This window comes from Citrus sinensis, chromosome 9 (genome assembly GCF_022201045.2).
Source record: "Citrus sinensis cultivar Valencia sweet orange chromosome 9, DVS_A1.0, whole genome shotgun sequence".
Taxonomy (NCBI): domain Eukaryota; kingdom Viridiplantae; phylum Streptophyta; class Magnoliopsida; order Sapindales; family Rutaceae; genus Citrus; species Citrus sinensis.
The window spans coordinates 2,830,198-2,851,406 of record NC_068564.1 but is presented as its reverse complement, the minus strand read 5'-3'; the positions used below and the strand labels follow the sequence as shown (position 1 = coordinate 2,851,406).

General features: G+C 35.4%; 2 protein-coding genes across 6 annotated transcripts; one reads left to right on the top strand and one right to left on the bottom strand.

Moving 5' to 3' along the window:
• The first annotated feature begins 441 nt into the window (after positions 1-441).
• Positions 442-11,101, top strand: LOC102614310 (sorbitol dehydrogenase-like). Of its 2 annotated transcripts, none has more exons than XM_052433455.1 (6): positions 442-1,248; positions 1,499-1,566; positions 1,726-1,962; positions 2,507-2,797; positions 3,136-3,323; positions 3,726-8,416. In XM_052433455.1, exons 1-6 carry the CDS (start codon positions 1,131-1,133, stop codon positions 3,760-3,762), a joined length of 939 nt encoding a protein of 312 aa, XP_052289415.1. In that variant the 5' UTR covers positions 442-1,130; the 3' UTR covers positions 3,763-8,416. The 2 variants fall into 2 exon arrangements, with proteins under 2 accessions (XP_052289415.1, XP_024958394.2); XM_025102626.2 differs by lacking the exon at positions 3,726-8,416 and adding an exon at positions 10,752-11,101 and having other exon boundaries at positions 449-1,248.
• LOC102615090 (zinc finger CCCH domain-containing protein 48) lies at positions 10,968-15,360 on the bottom strand. 4 transcript variants are annotated; one of them, XR_008051673.1, is made up of 10 exons: positions 14,501-15,360; positions 14,321-14,416; positions 13,917-14,006; positions 13,702-13,803; positions 13,103-13,249; positions 12,894-13,013; positions 12,750-12,809; positions 12,074-12,171; positions 11,580-11,944; positions 10,968-11,363 (listed from the first exon to the last, which is right to left on the bottom strand). XR_008051673.1 is itself a non-coding variant. In XM_006490246.4 (9 exons), exons 1-9 carry the CDS (start codon positions 14,951-14,953, stop codon positions 11,806-11,808), a joined length of 1,305 nt encoding a protein of 434 aa, XP_006490309.1. In that variant the 5' UTR covers positions 14,954-15,360; the 3' UTR covers positions 11,507-11,805. The 4 variants fall into 4 exon arrangements, 1 of the variants encoding a protein (XP_006490309.1); XR_008051671.1 differs by having other exon boundaries at positions 10,968-11,356; XR_008051672.1 differs by having other exon boundaries at positions 10,968-11,272.
• Between the last annotated feature and the right edge of the window lie 5,849 nt (positions 15,361-21,209).

The window sequence follows — 21,209 nt, the reverse complement described above, 5'->3', positions numbered from 1 at the left end:
TAATTACAAGAAAAAATTTATTATTAATTTTTTTGCTCATATCAAAACATATATTTCTTGTTTTTAATACTTAATTTTTTTTATTTAGTTTCTATTCATGTAATTTATTTAATTTATAATAAATGTAAATAAAAGAATTGTTAAAAATAAAGGCAATATTATAAACTTATGTTGTCAGCTTGTCAAGGGAGTTTTTGACAATTATAAAAATAAAAAAGAGATAAATGATATATGTTAATTAGTGTAGGGGAGAAAGTGACAATCCCCCCTCTCCACATATTCCAAGAGCCTTAATTCGTACTTTCACGTTTTGAGGACCTAAAAATTACACAAATTTTTTTTTTTTTTTTTTGGCATGGCACGGCATGACAAGTGATCTGATTAAATTCACAGTTGTGCGTATAGAATAACGAGAAGAAGATAAAAATATAATATCTAGGGTAGGCAAATGATATGGCTGAATTTTCAGAGTTTTGATTCCAAGCAGCCGTGTTCTGATTCTCGTCTCCTTCGTTATCTCTGATTGCCTTACCTTCACCATCACCACCCTTCGTTATCTCTTTTTACACAGTGTTATTGTGTCTCGTATTATCCCCTGGAAGTGAAGCTGACTAGATCCTAGTTAAAATTGCCTCCTTTTTCTTTTCTTTTTCCCATCTCATTTCCCTTGTGCCTGCCAAACAAACTTCTTAATTATTATAGTCACCTTTTTGTACAGGTATTCCCTTCCCTCCCATTATTAATTTATTTAAATTATATGAATTTTAAAATATTATTTCATGTGACCATATTCATTAAAAGAAGTCATGAAAATCAAATTATTGGCTTTCTTTTAGTCCATAGTACCGTACAATTCTTTCATACCATTTTGCAAAATTAGCCACCTCCCACATACATGTAGTTGATTTTGATTCCTTTATGAAGATACAATTATTGCACAGTTTGGATTTTGGGGTCCATAAATTCTGAAAAAAACAAAATTAACAAACAACCAACGGTTCTGAAACCGATAAATTCTCTCCACGTAAGCACGTTATCCCTTTGAAAAGAGAAACCATAATCTCTATTAGATAGTGTACAGAGTGAAGTCTCTGCTGTGCACTTGTGTTTTTGAAGAGTGAAAAGCAAATATGGGCAAGGGAGGGATGTCACAAGGAGAAAAGGAAGATGGAGAAGAAGTTAACATGGCAGCTTGGCTTATGGGTGTCAACACCCTCAAGATTCAGCCTTTGGAGCTTCCTTCTCTGGGTATTTTTATCTTTCTTTCATCTCTGTCTTGTATCTTAGAAGTGTTATGGAGTTTGTTTATTGGTTGAAGATATGAACTTTGTTAGATTGATATATATCTAAAGAGAGATCTTTGGTTGAAAAACAATAAAAACACATCTTCCAATACAGCTTATCTTATACCTCTTACAATTGAATTAACTATCACTCACAATTAATGTATTTCAAACTGATTGTTTTAACATCTTTGTTAGTTATTTGTAAACTGTAGGACCTTATGATGTTTTAGTCAGGATGAAAGCCGTTGGTGTTTGTGGAAGTGATGTGCATTTTCTCAAGGTATATTTGTTTATCCCTCTTCAACTTCCCTTAATTTATTATTATTATTATTATGGCAATTACTCTGTCAAATTGCTGAGAAATGTTAATAACGGAATATTTTCACTTTATGTTATTCAAAATAATACTTGAATGTTGAATGTTTGTGTATTTTTGCAGACCTTGAGGCTTGCCGATTTTGTAGTGAAAGAGCCTATGGTGATTGGGCATGAGTGTGCTGGGGTCATAGAGAAGGTGGGAAGCGAGGTGAAGACTTTGGTGCCCGGTGACCGTGTGGCCCTGGAACCAGGGATCAGCTGCTGGCAATGTGATTACTGCAAAGGAGGTCGATACAACTTGTGTCCAGAGTCGAAAGGTCTTGGAAGTCCGCCAGTTCATGGTTGTCTGGCTAATCAGGTTGATTGAAAATTTACATTTTGAACTAAGTTCTATAGGACTATGAGATGAGAAATATGGTAGACTGACTTTATCATTACTGAAATTTACAAGGGCATAAACTGTGTTATACTTACTACGGTTAGTATATACCATCACTACAGAACAAAAAAATTTCATTACAAGATAAAAGAAAATTCCACTGTAAGACAAGTTTTTTTTTTCCCTTTCTCTTAGAGATTTTGTACTAATTACTATACATACATTATTATTCTATAAATTTCACTGTTTGAGATTTTTTATTGTCTTATATTATTACTACAATACGATCTATGTCCTTGTGAATTCTGTTGCATAAATAGTGGTGTCACTTTACCTGTTCTTCTAAAAACATACTGGTTACTGTCAATTGTGTAGTTCCCATTTGATCTTCTGTTCCCTCTTGTCATATATTTTTTATCTGGCAATGTTTGTTGATTCCTTTTATTTGAAATGAAATTGGCTGCTATCAAAATTGATCAGCTGCTTGACATAATGACTAAGATGCATTTCTTCTCTATAATAGGTGGTGCATCCTGCAGACCTATGTTTTAAGCTGCCCGACAATGTGAGCCTGGAGGAAGGGGCTATGTGTGAGCCCTTGAGTGTTGGTGTTCATGCCTGCCGCCGTGCCAATATCGGTCCTGAGACAAATGTGCTTATCATGGGATCAGGGCCCATAGGACTTGTCACAATGCTAGCAGCTCGTGCTTTTGGAGCTCCTAGAATTGTCATTGTGGATGTGGATGACTATCGTTTATCTGTTGCAAAGAAACTTGGTGCAGATAATATTGTTAAAGTTTCAACAAATTTGCAGGTATATTACTGCCCATTGCCCAGCAGAAGAGTTTAGAAAAGTAAAAGACATCTCAAAATCTTCATGCTCGCAATCCTTCCCTTTCTCTTAATCATCATAACAACATGTTCTGTTCAACCAACTCTGTTGCATTAATACCTTGTTCCAACTTCCTCAGTTCATTTTTGTTTCCAGTACCTTTTTGTTTTCTGTTTGAAAGTTGACCACTCTAATCTGCATTATTCTTGTTATCAGAGTAGAGGTGAGCTTGAGCTTTGGTTCGTTTGAAAATTGATCATGTGCTCCTCAAGCTTGTTTTTTCTGCTTGAATAAACCGCTATGAGTCGAGTGTTTTGCAGGACATAGCTGAAGAAGTGGAAAAGATACAGAAAGCCATGGGGACAGGAATAGATGTGAGCTTTGATTGTGCAGGCTTTAACAAAACCATGTCAACAGCACTGAGTGCTACTCGTGCAGGTGGTAAAGTTTGCCTCGTGGGGATGGGTCATCGTGAAATGACTGTCCCACTCACCCCAGCTGCTGCAAGGTACTTGATTTACGGTTTTCTTTTTCATTTTTTTTTATTGTTTTGGGCTACTCCGTTATTTACTTTAAGTTTTTAATTGGTTTCAGCAAATTCACCTTGACGTGTCGTTTGTTTGTTTTTTTTTTTGAAATATGAATAAATTTGAAGTAGTTTAATTTTTGAATAAAATTGAATATTTGAATTTGAATGGTATTTTTTTTTGTCTGAATCAATAAAATAGATTTTAAGGTTTTTTTTTACTTGGAAAAAATATAAAAACTAATATTTTTACATTTATTCCCTTACAAATTATAAAATGTTAAACAAATAATAAATATCTCAAAGAATATAAATAAGAAAGATCCCTAGTCATAGAAAAAGCAATAGTTACGGATTAAAATAAGGCTTATGCTAAAATGACAGGAAGCTCCGAAAACCTCGGAGCAGGAAAAAACCCTAGTTTTACAAGGGATTTTCCGCCGCCGTTGCAGGCGACTCGCTCAACAAAAAAGGCTCGGATGCGGGAAGAAGGAACATATGAGGATAACCCACCACCAGTTACATATAAGGAGACGCTAGTTGGACCCTCACAGTTTAAGGCACATGGAGTTGAAGGAAGTGAGGAGGACTGGGAGTTTGAGGAAGGTGACGTGACTGAGAATTGTGAAGGAGTAATGCCATATATAACTTTCTCGGCCAGGATACAAGAAAAATTAATTCAGCCATGGAAGAACTCGGTTGTAGTAAAGCTGTTGGGAAAGAACATTGGCTATAGAGCCCTTTGTGCCCGATTGGCTAGTATGTGGAAACCTTCGATGGGTTTTTCAGTAATTGATTTGGAAAACAACTACTACCTGATAAGGTTTCGTGCTGCAGGAGATGCTATTGATGCGTTGACAAAAGGGTCGTGGATTATATTAGGTCATTACCTAACAGTACAGCCATGGACGCTTGACTTTGACAGTAAAACCACGGACTTGATTCATGCCGTTGTTTGGATCCGGCTACCTGGTCTGGCTATGCATCTTTATCATCAGAAAACTCTACAAAAAATTGGCCATTTAGTTGGGGAGGTCATTAAGTTTGACGACAATACTAAATTATCGACACGAGGCAAATTCGCAAGAATCGCTGTTCGGATTTCCCTTGTGCAACCGTTAGTCTCCCAAGTTAAAATCAATGGAAGGGTTCAAAAGATTGAGTATGAAGGATTACCAGTTATTTGCTTCAAGTGTGGCAGATATGGACACCATAGTGACACATGCAGCAGTAACACAAATGATGGGAATCCTACAGGAGACTATACAAATAGCCAAGATCAACAAAGAGCCGAGATGACTGAACCACAGGAGGATAAAAGGGAGGAAGCTACTCACCTTGAACCGTTTGGGCCATGGATGATTGCATCCAAGAGGGGCCGTCGTCCGAATGCTGGGAAGGAGAATGGTGATGTTTTAAATCGGAACAAGATGCAACAAGGTAATCATGCATCAAGGTTTCAAGTCCTTGCGCAAATCCCTGAGGAGACATCTAATGGACTACCTACAGAACCGCATGTTTTGCCTGACATACCTGGCCATTTCCAAGCTACCAACAGTAACAGTAACCCTAGCACAATAACTTTTAAAGCCAACCTCTCAAAGAGTGCTACCCGACGGCAGCAAAGGAAAAAAGTTGTTATGATTATACAAAACCGACTCGAGGCCTCCACATTAAACAATCCCTTTCAAAATACTGACTCCATCCAAGATCCTTCAAATAGCCATATAAATGTTGTCCACTATAATTCCCATGCAAAACCCCGCTTTATCTTTTGTCCTTTTACCCATGCAACTTCCGCTAACCATATTACAAAATCCATCCATATCACTTTAGACCCAACCAAACATACAACGGTATTCTGCTCTCCTCAGCCGAATACACCACCGGGGCAGAACAGTGATACGAATGTTTGGCCTGCAGCTGGCCAACATGATCAACCTCCTCCACATTCCTCTCACCCAAATGATCCCCCTGACGATATGAGTGGTTTTATCACAGAGAATATTGAGAATGATTTTTTGGAACATGCATTAACAGAAACTGATGTCGTAGAAAATGGAATGTCTGAAGATGAAGAGTCTATGGTGAAGGAAACGCCCGAGGAGTATCCAGCGCAACCTCATGGACAGTAGCTATAAAATCCACCTTTTTACTCGTACATATTTATTTATGGTAATATCAATAATGTTTTGGAATGTGCAGGGAGCGGCGTCCCAATCTTTCAGACGAGCTTTTGAGTCCATCAGGCAAAGTTACAATCCGGATATGGTTGTGGTTATGGAACCGAGAATTAGTGGAAGAAAAGTAGACAACTTCATTAAAGCAAGTGGATTTGATCGCTCTCATAGAGTGGAAGCTGTAGGATTTTCGGGTGGAATCTGGTTGTTGTGGAGAGATCGGTTTGATGTTGAGATTGTTTTTAATCACAAGCAATTTATACATCTCAAAATTTCGAGTAATAATGTACTGAATTCTTGGGTCACAGCAGTGTATGCTAGCCCAGTTCCTGTTATCCGTGGTGAGCTATGGCACCGTCTTAATCATCTTGCGGCTAACACGAATGAGCCTTGGATCGTTGGAGGAGATTTTAATTCAATTTTATTTTCAGGAGAAAAGATGGGGGGGGTCGGTTACAACAAGTGGTGTTTGTAAACACTTCAGTGATTGGTTTCATAATAATGGGATTCATGATTTGCAGTTTAAGGGTCCCAGGTTCACTTGGTCGCGTGGATCTTTGTCAAAACGCCTCGATCGAGTAGTTTGTAACAAGGCTTGGTTTTCAAAGTATCCTAACGCTTCAGTTCTTCACCTTCCAAAAGTTGAGTCAGATCACCGCCCTGTGGTAATTAGATTTGATCAATATGGCCGAAAGAGTAAGGATCCAAAGCCTTTCCGTTTCATGGCCGCTTGGTTAACAGATTCGAGGTTTGAAAACTTTATGGAAAATAATTGGAATAATGATATTTCTTATTATCAACCAGCTTCGAAGTTTACCAAGCAAGTGCAACAATGGAATAAGGAGACCTTTGGGAACATTCTTTAAAGGAAAAAAAGATTGTTAGCTAGAATTGGCAGAGTCCAAAGAGCCTTAGAACAGAGACCTCTGCGGAGTCTACACCGTTTAAAGGATAATCTTAAAAGAAAGTTGGAAGAGGTTTTGATGCAGGAGGAATTGTTATGGCTGCAGAAGTCGAAAAGGGATTGGGTATTATTTGGTGATCGTAATACCGCTTATTTTCACCAAAAAAACTCTCACTAGACGACGCCACAACAGAATAGATGCAGTCAAAGCAGATGATGGTCGATGGTTGTATGACATAGAAGACATTAAAAAATAGGCTACCAATTTTTTTCTCTCAATTGTACACATCGGATCAAGAAGTGTATGAGCTGTATCAAGTATGTGGTACCTTCCCTCCAATTGATGAATATCAAATGACAAATTTAGCTAATGAAATTGAAGAAAGGGAAATTCGGCGGGCTATATTTAGTATAAGCCCTTTCAAGGCCCCTGGAGTAGATGGTCTGCATGCCATTTTTTACCAAACTCAGTGGCATATTGTGGGTGAGTCTTTCTGCAAGGTAATCAAGGATGTTTTTCGATCTCAATATATTCCTACTAAAATAAATAGAACTCTGCTGGTCCTCTTCCCTAAGACGGAGAACCCCACTTCTTTTAAGATGTATCGTCCTATAAGCCTCTGCATTGTAGCTTATAAAACGATCACCAAGATTATCGCTAATAGACTGCAAGAGATCCTCTCCGATTTAATTGGTCCTCATCAAACTAGTTTTGTTCCTGGTCGCCATATTACCGAGAACATTATAGTTGCATAGGAGATTATTCATTCTATGAGGAGGAAAAAAAGGCGTCAAGGCTTTATGGCAATAAAAGTGGATCTAGAGAACCCCACTTCTTTTAAGATGTATCATCCTATAAGCCTCTGCACTGTAGCTTATAAAACGATCACCAAGATTATAGCTAATAGAATGCAATAGATCCTCCCCGATTTAATTGGTCCTCATCAAGCTAGTTTTGTTCCTGGTCGCCATATTACCGAGAACATTATAGTTGCACAGGAGATTATTCATTCTATGAGGAGGAAAAAAGGACGTCAAGGCTTTATGGCAATAAAAGTGGATCTAGAGAAAGCTTATGACAGGCTTAGTTGGAATTTTATTCATGATACTCTTTAGGAGTTGAATTTACCGATTGGGCTTATTAATCTCATTATGGCTTGTATTACTACAGCTAGGATGAACATTCTCTGGAATGGCGAGCTCACCTCAGAATTCAGCCCTTGTAGGGGTGTTAGACAAGGGGATCCACTTTCGCCGTATATTTTTGTATTATGTATTGAGCGCCTCAACCATGGGATTTCGAGGTCAATACAGCAAGGCCAGTGGAAACTAATTCGGCTAGCGAAACTAGGAACCCCTTTGAGTCACTTGTTCTTTGCGGATGATCTATTATTGCTCTCAGAGGCATCTAGACAGCAAGCTGGCATAATTAACAAAGTTATGGAAGAGTTTTGTGTGAGCTCAGGAGCCAAGGTTAATAAATCAAAAACTTTGGTTTATTTTTCTAAAAATATTTCAGCTATAGAGGTATCCAGAATCAGCTCTGAACTTGGAGTTTCAGCGACGGATAATTTAGGTAAGTATTTAGGTGTTCCGTTGCTCCATAATAGGGTTTCGAAGCAAACATACCAGAATATTATTGACACGGTGGATAAGCGGTTGTCTGGGTGGAATGCTTCTCATCTATCATTAGCGGGACGCATTACTTTGGCACAATCAGTCTTACAAGCCATTCCTGTGTACGTAATGCAAACCATCAACCTGCCAAGAAGTATAAAATTGAAGATTGATCAGTTATGTCGGCGTTTTATTTAGAGTGGATCGGCTGAACACCAAAAAATGAGTTTAGTTAGTTGGGATATGGTTTGCACTCCAAAGTCTAAAGGGGGCCTCGGTTTTAAAAAGCTGGAGATTATGAACCATGCACTCATTATGAAAAATACTTGGAGTTTGATTATTGAACCCACTAAACTTAGCAATCAAGTGCTGCTTATGAGGTTCCTACAAGTTTGCCTACTCGGTATGGTTCCCCTCTGTGGAAAGCAATGGGAAATATTTGGGAGAAAACTCGAGGGGGCATTTGGTGGAACATTGGTGATGGGGAGACAGTTAGATTTTGGGGGGATTGTTGGGTGACAAGTCTAAAGCCTCTAGCTGAATTTGTGATTCAACCAATCCCAAATGAGTTACTAAACAAAAGGGCAATGGATTTTCTGGATGGATCTGGTAACTGGAATTGGCCTTTGTTTAGCCACTTGGTACCTAGCAATGTCCTTTTAAAGATTGCTGCAATTCATCCGCCAACAGCTGCCTTTAGCAATGACAATTATTTTTGGGGGGGTTCCTCTAATGGAATATTTTCGGTAAGAGCTGCTTATGAGTTGCTGGATGAGTCTATGGGCAGTGGATCTCAGATTGACTGGCGTTTGGCTTGGAACTGGAAGGGCCCTAAAAGCATACGTGTTTTTCTATGGCTTCTTTTGCAGGGTCGTTTGAAAACTCGGGAGGAGCTTTATAGGAGGGTTTGGCTGTGATCGATGTGGAGGGTCGATTGAGGATATCCTTCACTCTCTCCGTGATTGTGTTACAGCTAGGAGGGTTTGGCTTCAGCTTCTGCCGAGTCAGTATCATCCTAACTTTTTCCTATGGCTGCTGAAGGACTGGCTCCAAATGAATCTGGTGAGAGGTCATAATACTGCAAGTCAAGAATACTGGAGAGTGTGCTTTGGAGTGACAGTGTGGCGTCTATGGTATTGGAGAAATAATGTACTCTTTAACCATGGATCGTGGGATAGTAGATTTATAGTTACAGATATTAAGGCTCGGGCGTATGAGATCCTAAGGTGTATCAAGGAACCTTTTACTGTCAAGCAAAAGAAAGTGGAGAAAATGATACGTTGGAGAGCCCCTGTTTGGCCGAGTGTTAGCTTAAATACGGATGGTGCCAGGAAAGGTTTCGGTCAGACTGGAGCTGGTGGTTTGCTTCGTGACTGTAATGGAAATTGGATCATGGGATTTATAGTGAACCTTGGAACGTGTTCAGTCCTTTCGGCTGAACTTTGGGGGCTGCTGCATGGCTTGAGAATGGTATGAGAAAATGGTATTAGGCGTGTTCAAGTTGGAGTGGATAACAAGAGTGTAGTGCATTTGTTGACAATGTCCTCTGTTCCAGAAAATGAAGATGCCACCCTTATCAAGGCTATTCGAAAATTATTAGAACAGGATTAGATCGTTCAACTTGAGCATGTGTATAGAGAGGCAAATTGTGCTGCAGATTTTCTCGCTACTTATAGCTTAAATTTCCCTATAGGTTTGCATGTTCTTCTTTCTCCTCCTCCAGAAATTGTTGGCATACTTTGTAAGGATGCGTATGGGATTGCACACTCCCGATTAGTATTGCCTTAGCTCCCTGAGAGCCCATTTCTAATAAAAAAAAATATAAATAAGATAATATATTATCATAATATAAATTATATTCAATTGAATACAACTCTTTAATATTCTATATTATATATATTAATCAATTTTATTATAGTTTATGATGTTTTTATATGAAAAATATTTATAAAAAATTATGAAGATAAATAATGCTAGTTTGAAGAAAATAAAAAGATAAAAATAATAATAATCTACCACTATATATTATCACAAGTTATACGGAGATGGGTAATAATACTAATTATTAAATTTTATTCAGGTAAGAATGAAAATTAATTAATGAAATACGAATATTTTGGTGAATATCTTTCAATGATTTATTAAGACTTTTTAAATTAAGTAAAAAATTTAAAAAAATTAACTTAATAACTTAATGAGTTAATTGATAAAACTAAGTCAATTAAGTCAAGTCAAAAAAACAAATGACCCGTAAGTCTCTAAAATGCAAATAAAAAAAACACAAAAATTCGTGGAAGGAGCATTTCATTGTTGGATTGGGAACAAATAGATTTAAAAAATGAGAGAATAAAAGTTGAATACAATTACCAAAAAGATCATAAAGCCATCATTTTTAAGAACATGTAAAATGGTAAACAAAAGTTGTTGAATAAAAGTTGGAATGTCCTAGAATCAATGGACTTGAAAGAAGAATGTAAACAAATTCTTGTGCTTGGGTTGTATGTTATCCAATAGAACATGATGGTATGTCAAGAACAACCTTCACAAACCATCTTGTATATTGTTTCTGTTTAATGACTTTTTCTTTCCTTTTCTCGAAACATATGTTTAATGACTTCTTAAGCTGAAAAACACGTTTCAGCTTTTAATTGGACTAAAATCCGTCTGAACCTTTTACCCTTAAATTTATGAGCATAATTGTGAATGCAGGGAGGTGGATGTGGTGGGGGTGTTTCGCTACAAGAACACCTGGCCACTGTGTCTGGAGTTCCTTAGAAGCGGAAAGATTGATGTAAAGCCCCTTATCACGCATAGGTTTGGTTTCTCCCAGAAAGAAGTGGAAGAGGCCTTTGAAACAAGTGCTCGTGGTGGTACTGCAATCAAGGTCATGTTTAATCTGTAATGTTTAATCTGTAAAATACAATGTACTGCAATCAAGGTCATGTTTAATCTGTCAAATACAACGAACTGCACTCAAGGTCATGTTTAATCTGTAAAATACAACGTACATGTAAACGTTTGGGCAAAAGATGAAATAAAATGGAATTGTCGCCGTGTAATATGAACCAAAGTTGAGCATATTACTTTATTTCTATCTATTACAGAATAAAATTTAGATTTCTCAAGTTTTTTGTTCTTTCTTGTCTGCACTGTGCTATATTTTCTTCATCCTTCTGTGTATGCTCATTTGAAGGCCAATCAAAAGGTTTCCCGGTTAACAGATGATTACCCTGCAAGACATTTAAGTTACCACTTTGGTTCAGCCGTGAGTTGTGTTTGCTGTAGACAAATTCCTGCTTCCAGGGCATAGCTAGCTGTGACCTCATTTGATCAAATTCAGACAAAGTTCTTTAAGGTTTATTAAACTGGTTCATGCAAAAAAAAAGAAAAAGAAAGAAAGAACACAGCTATGGAGATTAAGGAAAAAGGACAATGGTTATTTAAGATATGTGTAATAACGCACATTGATGAAACTCAGAAAATATTATGATTGAAAAACCTTCGCTATATGGAGAGTTGGAATGGTTACAAACTTACAATTTCCTTTACTGAAAGGGTGCGCTTTATGTATGAAACTATGGCACACAGAAAGTGACAATGGGTTTGAGCACCTACAGCTAGAAGGCCAAAATCGGCATTCTCAACTAACAATTTCTCTGGCAAACTTATATCAGAACGACCCCCAAAAATAAAGCAGAATAAAAGGAAATGGAATAATGACGAGTCAAAAGACATAATGGCACTTATGATATTGCACTGGTCATCAAGTTGCAACCGGCCCGTTACACCATTGCCACACTCTCACTTGACCAGTCCCATCACCAGTGAAAAACAGACCGCCAGGGCCCAGCTGAATGGCTCGAATCTCTTGTTTGGCAAAAATTTTACCCCTCTCAGCAAACCTAGACCATAATAGCATAATAGAAAACAGTTAGGAAAGCAACTGTGCATGCATGAAATTGGCTGAAGGGTTCCAATTTGAATGAGAAAAGGAAAATAAAATAAAGACCATATGGTTACAGAAAACTCACGATGGCAAATCATAGAAGCGGACAGAGTTGTCATTGCAAGAGCACAGCAAGACTGGCTTGCCTTCTGAATCAGGCATTCCACACAGGGCAAGCACTCCCTGCAGCAGCCAGATCACAATATCATAAACTACTAGTATTCTAGACGCGTTCCGTATTTTGAAAACAAACATTACAATAAAAGAAGAGCAAAGTGAATTTTAAACCATTCCTCCGTGAAATACAGAAGAGAAAGTATTCACTGTTCCCCCCCCCCCCCCCCCCCCCCCAAAAAAAAAAATTTCCACTATTCTAGTTTAATATGCACACAAGGGAAAAACTATTCTTTAATCAAATCTCTCATGCACACATACAGAACCAGAATATCTTGCTTCTCTAATTCTGAGCCTAACATTGCAGATGAATGGGCTTGACGGCACACCACGAAGCAATACAATACCAACACTTGCAACAAAACACCTATTCCCATTGGAGTGTTTTCTTTTAGAAAAAACTCAGGAACCAAATAAGTAGTAGATGATATATAAATTACAATTATTACCCCATGCATCACAAGCTTAACGTATCAAATACTTGAATATCAATACTAAAAATATTGGCAACCAGATTCAAGATCACAAGTTAAAATAGAACATGAATAAAACAGGAAAACCAGATTTGGAGAAAGAGAAAAACATACATGTTCTTCATTGTGAGTATAAGTCACTTCCAGGTTTCCACTATCTGTAGCAAACCACACCTGCAAAAACAAATAAAATCGGTACAGCTTTGTAACTTGCCCCCAAAGAAAAATGTATATAATGAGCATTAAAATGGCAAAAACCTTTATTGTTTTGTCCAATGAACATGATAAAAGAAACTGATCCCAGCAAAGAAGTGACATCACGACTGAAGTGTGCTCTGTTAGAGTCTGTATGCACTGCAGAGTTTCAAGGTTCCACACCTAAAAGAAGGAAAGACAATCTCTGCAGGTTATTCATCAAAAAACTAGAAGTTCGTATCAGAATTAACATGATATGAAATCTAACTTACTCTTATTGAATTGTCCATGGAACCAGAGTAAAGCTTATTAGCTCCGACAACTAAAGATACCACTGCAAGAGAGTGACCTTTGAGCGACGCAGCTGGTTCAAAGCAGTTGGTGGTAACATTAAACTTCCATGCCAATATAGCCCCATCCTGCACAAAAGGATGTTGTTTTATTAGTCAGGAGTACATGGTGATTCCAAACAAACAAGCGCAGAGTACGAAAGAGACAGGGGCAGAGAGAGGCAGAAGAAGCATGGACAACTTAGTATGCAAGGGCTTTCAGTGTGCAAGATTGACGATGCACAAACAAACATTTAACTAAGTGAAAAAAAAGGTGTATATGTCAATGCATGTCATTGGTAGCTGATATCATGCAATCAATCACTCTTCAAAATTGTAGGTACACTTGGAAATGTTGGCTATCACAATTTCCACATTCAATAACAGGGTTCGCAACTGATTATTCATGACATAGTGCACTCAACCCATGGATCCTACAACTAGAAGCCCCAACGAAAAACTATTTGCCAACAAAAGAAGTAAACTTAAAACATGACAATTCAGAAAGAAAACACGAATAATCGACTTGTAAAACCGATTACCTGCGTACCAGCGAAGAGTAAATCATTACCGACAGCCATTGCGTAAACTTGTCCCACAGGTCCACTAAGACTCAGGTCAGTATTAGTTTGGGTGTTCCAAGCCTGAAATATCATCACATACCCAGGTATCATTATATTGACACTACTTTCACGCTTGCAAACCATATGAAATTCACCCCCAAAAAAAAAAAAAATTCTAATGTTATATAATTTACCTTGACAAAATTTGTTACACCAATGAAAATCCAAGGACCTTCACTAATCATGCAACCAACTTCACCACCAAGATTAATCACACCTGCACACTAAAAGAAAAAGAAAAAGACCATCAGCCGCTAATTAATAAGCTTCTCAATTGCGATACAAAGAGACAATGTAGAGAAATGAAAACACAAGGCATCTATATTTACATTTGATTAATGATTATGACAAAATGCATCAAGTATCAACTGTTTACGACCAATAACTTTCTTTCTATTCCACCTTTTCCTTCAGACATACATTCATAGTTCGAGCAGAAAATCAAAAACTAAATTCCAACAAGCAAGCTAACTCATATAAGAACTAAAATTAATTCAACTTACAAAATAAGAAAAGAAAAGTAATTTAAAAGAAAAACCTGTCCAGAAGCACAATCCCAAACTCTAACAGTCTCGTCTTTACTACCAGAATAAAGCTTATCTGAACCCGATGGCAGAGTAATCCCACTCACAACCTGTTCACAATCAACCAATCAGTTAAATCTCCAAAAACATTCAACAAACTAAAATTTGAACAAAACAAAACTAAACAAATTTACCTTTTGGTGCCCTTCAAGCTGAGTCAACAACTTGAAACCATCGCCTACAGTCCAAGAATGCAAAAACTTGCACTTCTCTCCATACATACAATTCCCTTGAACCCAATTTCTACACAATATATCCGTCTTTATAACAGCCCTATTATTAATATTACTATTTTTACTATTACCCGCCCTATAATTATTGCTATGATTATTAAAATTATTATTTCTACCCCACGTGTTATTCGCAAACCGCTTCGCAGCAGCACCGTTAGCTGTTGCCGCCGGCGGCAGTGGCAATTCTCTGTGTAAGTACGGACATGGAAACCGATTACACTTTCCAGCGCGCCAATAGTTACATACTTTCTGCCTTGTATCGGCCGTTGAGAGCCCACCGCCACCGCCGTCACCACCAGCTCCTCCTAGTCGATGGAACACGCGCTTGTTGCCACCGTGCGCGTCGAAATCCATAACCAATTATTATTAATAATAACGGAAATAACAGAAAGATGAATGAGAATGAGACCGTTGAATAATAATGAAATTGCTCGAATCCGACACGTAAGATGCCCGATTGAAATCGAATCTTATCATAACAAAAAACCCTAAATTTAGTCTCAAAATTGAATCTTTTCGTGGTGAGTTTCAATTGGAGGGATTTGCAAAATCAGAAACCCTAATTTTAATTTCACTGAGTGATGACCGATGAGGAAAATCAATTGTAAATTTAAGGTTTCTGAGAAAGATACAGATTGAAGCTCCTGCTGGCTGGGCCGGAGAAGAGAAGATCGCGTCAGCTTTGGGAAATAAGATAATTACCAAATTACCACGCCACTGTTGTGCACCTGCTGTTATGTCTGGACGCTTGGGCACACCAAAGGCTTGTCCAATTTAACTTTTTAAATATTTATTTATTTATATGATAAATAAATGAAAAAACTCTACAAGATTTTTCAAGTAAAAATAAAATTATATTATTTAATTATATTTTTTTACTGTTAAAATAATATAAATTTATTTATATTTTAACATCAATTTTTCTTTAAAAATAAGGATAAATATTTATTTACACCCAATATTCAAGACTAAATGACCATTTAATCCTTATAGTTTAAAAATATCTCAAAATATCCTTATTGTTAATTATATTACACTTTTATCCTTACTTCCTTTTTTTTTTAATTTTTACAAAAATATTCTTGCAATAATCTTGGAAGCATTAATAAAAAGAAAGTTATTTTATCCAATTAACTATAAATTTTTTTATCAAATTAACTATAAATTTAAATAAAAATTAATGTAAAAATTTTTTGCTATTATTTTACTTTTAAAATTAATTTAATTCTTGTGAATAAAAATTATTTTAAAGATTGCTGTAAAAGTAAAGAAAAAATAAAAATAAAAATGTAACATATTTAACAGTAGAGATAAATTTTAGATACTTTTCAAAATATAAAAACTAAATGAATATTTAGTCCAAAACATGAGGACTAAATAAGCATTGGTCTCTAAATTAAAAACTCTAAAAGATTCTCCATAAATAATTCTTCAAATAAAATATTATTTTTATGTTTTTAGCACCATCTTATCTAAAAAATTTCATTCAAAGAATTTTTAAGATTCCTTTTATTAATGTGACTTTTTAAATAAGAAAAAAGATTTTAGTTGAAAAACCTTTTGATGATAATCTTAACTAAAACAACTTTATTTTTCCAAGTGAGTCGTGACCAACAAGAAGTGATGGAGCCTTGTATATGTCAAATATTTAAAGTGTATATATATATATATATATATATATATTTGGATAAAAAAGTTTTCATTTCTAATGGGTTTTGAAATATACAAAAAGAAAAGTGCTTCTGATAACGTGAAAGCACTAAGCACCCTAGTGAAATCATACCCTCAACATTTGTTTGCGGGGATCAATTTGAACCTCATGAAATTAATGTCTCTTGAATAAGGATGGATGTTTCTTCGAATATTAATAAAGTAAATTTTCAAACTAATGCTTGACATACATCCAGACCAAACAGCAAAGCATATGTATTTAGAATCTGAATAGATTTCAAATACTTTTATTTATTTATTTTATTATTATTATTATTATTATTATTATTTTACAGAAAGGATAAAATATGATTTTTTTAATTTCCTTTTAGTAGGTATTATATTTTATCTTTGATGGATTTTGTGGCCTACGACTATAAGGATACATCATTTGTCTTCTTCGTCATTTGGTTCATTTCTTTTCAATCAAAAACTAAGGAATGATCTCTCATCATCCTTTCTATTCCTTTTTTTTTTTTAAATTCTTTTACCCCCTAACAATTTCTACTCTCCTGCATGAAGGAATTCGATGCTTATTCACACGGGCAAGAGCAATTTCAAACTTCGCACCAATAATAATAAGCAAAAGATTAGTCCAAGTCAATCAAGTTGGTTATACATATTCACAGATTTACACTAGATTAGAAGAGATTAAACCATTCATTTGGTTAATTTGTAACTATTTGACGCTTATTCTTAGTCAACTAGAAAATTATAAATGAACGACACAATGTTAAGAACAAAACACAGAGAATTTACGTAGGCCAACACTTGGCCTACGTTCACAGGAATCGAAAGTACAACCTTCACTATTTAATAAGAATTACAATGATTTCTGTTCTTTTTTTTTTTAGCTTTTTACCTCTAGATTTGTTTGTGTCTTTTATGCATTAAGAGCATTCTATTTGTAGTACAATTTTTAGGTATTCTAAGTCGTTAACAACTCCTTATTCTAATTGGCTTTCATTACTTAATTAGAGTTTTATCTTAAGTCTATGTTTATTTTCTTCTCAAATTGGTTTTCAGTACTTCTAGATTTATCTTCTGAATCCACGATTATATTGGTTTTGTGACAGCCAACATGCTTCATTCTACTATGCACGTTGTCTGCTTCAATTTACTATGCATGCTCCACTTTTACTTTTACTTACATTTCCTACTCCATGCTCCATGCTCTCTTTTTACTTTTACTTATACTTTCTGCTTCATGCTCCATAGTCCATGCTCTCTGTTTACTTTTATTTATGCGTCCTGCTCCATAGTCTCTTTTTACTTTTACTTGATTCACGCTTCATTTTTTGTGCATGATAACTTTGTATACATCATTTTCACGTGCATGGTAACTTTGCATGCATCACTTTTAGTGCATGACTACTTTTGCATGTTTCACTATTCCTGATAACAATTGCCCCTAACTTTTTGGAGCTTGATTTTTAAAACTAAAAAGAGCTAACTCTCACTTATATATATTGGTCGATATCTCTTCCATACAACAACGAAGCTAACTCATCACTTATATGTACATTGTTTGCTATTTCTTCCATCCAACTACTAACTCTCTTCTTTTCTTTACTTCTTAAGTTTAAGTCATTTGAATTTTGGTGAGTATTTACTACTTTTAATTCTTCCTTCAACATCTTAGTTAACGTACCAGTAATATCTTCAGATTTCAATAATTTTTTTTATCTTGTCCTTTGTGAATTCCCTGTGCGAGAGGATACTTATTAATCTTTTTCTTTTTCTAAGTACCATCATTTCCTAAAGACATGACCGAAAAAGAGGGAAAAAAAAAAAGAGGATAGAGATATATGCATTATTACATGAACTTATCATTTTATAAAAATGTTGATAAAACCAAAAGCACACCTCTAAGAGGGGTTAAAAGATGAGCAGAGGAGATGAAAGCCAATATTGATAAAAAAAAAACCGATTAGGAGAGATAGTCCTAAGATCTATATTCTACTGAAATATTGAAGACATTCAGTAGTGGATCTCTCTCATCATTGGAAATGACAGAGGGAGGCATGTTTCGCATTGCACAAAAAAAAAGAAAAAAAAAACAGGGTTAGTGGAGTTACAGAATAATATATTAAAACATCACCTAGATAAGTTACATGGGGTACAAAAATCAGTTCGAACCCAGCACTCGGGATTTATGTCATAAAAATCCCAAATTTTCAATCCCCACCAGTTAAAAACCATGAGTCTTTCCAAGCTCCGCTGAAAAATTTCTTTTGAATAATCAAAAGGTCAGGTCAAGAATATGAAATGCAAGTTATGCAACCCAAGAGAGGCGGTGAATTGAGTTTTTAAATTTTATGCTAAACAATTTGCACAACAATTTAATCTATTGCCTTAATCAAATACAAAAACAATAAATTCAATATAACACAATAATAAAAAAAAGGGAAGATAAAACAAACACAACAATTTTTATGTGGTTCGGCAATCCTCGCCTACGTCCACGCCTCAAAGCCAACCAAGCTCGAGGATTTCACTATCCAAGTCTCTCAAGGCTTCAAGTTCTTACAATTGACTTCCAATGTGTCAATGAACCTTTACAATCAAAAGATTATCTCTCCAATCTTTTCACCCCAAGTGTTTTTCACATTTGTACACCCATAATTTGATAAGAAATGAAAATTACAACAAAAACTCTCTTTAAGAGTGGTTATGCAAATAATAACACAATAATGATTCAATCTATGATGATTTTGCAATTTGAAAGCTCAATATATGTTTTACGATCTTTTTTATGCTTGCATTAGTCCTTAAAATAAAACTGGAGTTGAGTTTTTATAGTTAAAACTCAAAAACTAACCATTATAAACAAATTCCCCCAACCAAGCAGTTAGCCCCTTGATTTATCCGGCTAGCCGCTCATAATAGTGATATTACCGTTATACTTAAATTACATTATGGCCCAAAACGTCATAAAACTTTGCAAACATGTCCAATTTTAAAATTTTTAAATAATACTTGTCATTTTCAATACTTTATGAAATTATGATATGGCCCCAAATATAATAGTATTTTTCAAAGAAATCCTTTTTTAAATTTTGCATAATACTTATATTGTTCAAAATTTTCAAAACCTTTCACTTTAGTCCAAAATTTGAAAATATGAGATTTTGCTCAGGCAGCAAGCCGCTAGCCTCAGGCGGTTAGCCGCTCACTCTGTCCAATTTTGGATTTCAAATGTTTAGATTACACTTGGGTCCTTAAACTTTCATAAATTATAGTATGGCGCAAAATATTTCAAATATTTACAAAAAAGTTCAACTCCGGAATTCAAAATAATATTTATTAAATTCAAAGATTGCAAAATTTTTCATTTAAGTCCAAATTACTCAAATCCACAAAATACTCTATCTTATAAATATAAAATCTTTTAGTTTATGAAAAATAATTAATTAAGGTAATCCCTTGAGTTTCTTAAATGCTAAATCATGCATCAATTAAATCATACCGGCTTTACAAGAATTTATGATAATAATTTGTCCGTTGAGTGTCTTCAACTTGATTTCACTTGCATAAATATTATCCTTAAAAAACTAGTAAAAATGTTAAATACAATATTTATTAAATCACTTGAGACACATGTTTGTTATCATCAAAATTACATTATGTATAGCCTTTAGGCTAACAATCTCCCACTTTTTTATGATGACAAACATCTCATGTATTTTGACATTTATACTCTCCCTTAATACATGGCATTTATAATTCAACATATAAATCAAGTTCAAAACAAAAATTCCCCCTGAATATATGATAATTTGTACTCCCCCTTAATATTTCAAAACCATACACAAAGACTTCAAGATCAAAATACTATTACCTATCTTTGAATTAAAAAATACATGACTCATCCCCCTTCATCATCAAAATTACCAGAAATTCATGCTTATACCAAAAAGAGCACCTCAATAATTAATCAAGAAACATATATAAATTAAGCATGCAATTAACTAAGATATTATAACAATACAAGATTTCAAAAAACATCAACCACCAAACATAACATGTCCAAATATCAATTAACAATCATTTTTAAATTTAAACAATAATGCATGTAGAGATGTAGTGCAAAGTGAAATGACTGAAAATAAAATAGAGTTCTAAGGAGATGGTGGATGTGATGAAGGGGATGGTGGTGGAAATTTAAGAGCTGCAAAAAGTTGTTGCTGGCCATCAAGAAACTGTTGTTGTTGAGCAAAGAGACGATATTGTTGATCAAATAATTGTTTGCTGCTACGCAAATAGTCGTTGTTGCTTCGAAATGGACTGAATTTGAAAGGCCTCAAGCTAGGATTGAATTTTGCTTTGCTGCTCGGAAAGAGAATCCACTTTAGTCAACAACTACTGCATCGGATCCTCGAAGACAATTGAAGTAGAGTGGGAAGGACTCTCGGAAGGTGGAGGATGTGAGCAATGTGGAACACTGAGATCAGGGAGCTTGTGTGGTAGAAGGACATCGTTAAAGAAACGATGATCTGTAGGAGCAAATCTCAGTAACCTTTAATTTGTATCTCCAGTCTTTATACCATCTATTTTCCATCCATATAAATCTCAAATTTGCTATTACTTCATCTCCTAATTCCATTGGATTCAAAAAGGTTGGCTCGGTTATAAGTACTCGGAAATACTTAAGAATGAGGGTAATAATACTAGCATAAGCAAGAGATCTTTTAGCTATACATGGAGTGCTAAGCATATGATGAAGAATAATATAACCAACATTGAGCACCCTACCCTCAAGAATGCAATTCAATATAGCTACATCTAAATAGTTAACTTCATCAGTATGTCCAAACCTAGGAGTTATAACATGGTGAAGAACATAATGAAGGATTATAATTTAAAAAGGTAAGGCTTGAGATTTTAAAAGAGATTGACA

Bases quoted from the DNA above. Each gene is read 5' to 3' on its own strand.
- LOC102614310 (XM_025102626.2), top strand. From the start codon at position 1,131: ATGGGCAAGGGAGGGATGTCACAAGGAGAAAAGGAAGATGGAGAAGAA. The intron at 1,963-2,506 runs GTTGATTGAAAA...TCTCTATAATAG, and splicing joins ATGGTTGTCTGGCTAATCAG to GTGGTGCATCCTGCAGACCT. The intron at 2,798-3,135 runs GTATATTACTGC...AGTGTTTTGCAG, and splicing joins AAGTTTCAACAAATTTGCAG to GACATAGCTGAAGAAGTGGA.
- LOC102615090 (XM_006490246.4), bottom strand. From the start codon at position 14,953: ATGGATTTCGACGCGCACGGTGGCAACAAGCGCGTGTTCCATCGACTA. The intron at 14,417-14,500 runs GTAAATTTGTTT...GATTGTGAACAG, and splicing joins AGCTTGAAGGGCACCAAAAG to GTTGTGAGTGGGATTACTCT. The intron at 13,250-13,701 runs GTAATCGGTTTT...CCTTTTGTGCAG, and splicing joins TACTCTTCGCTGGTACGCAG to GATGGGGCTATATTGGCATG.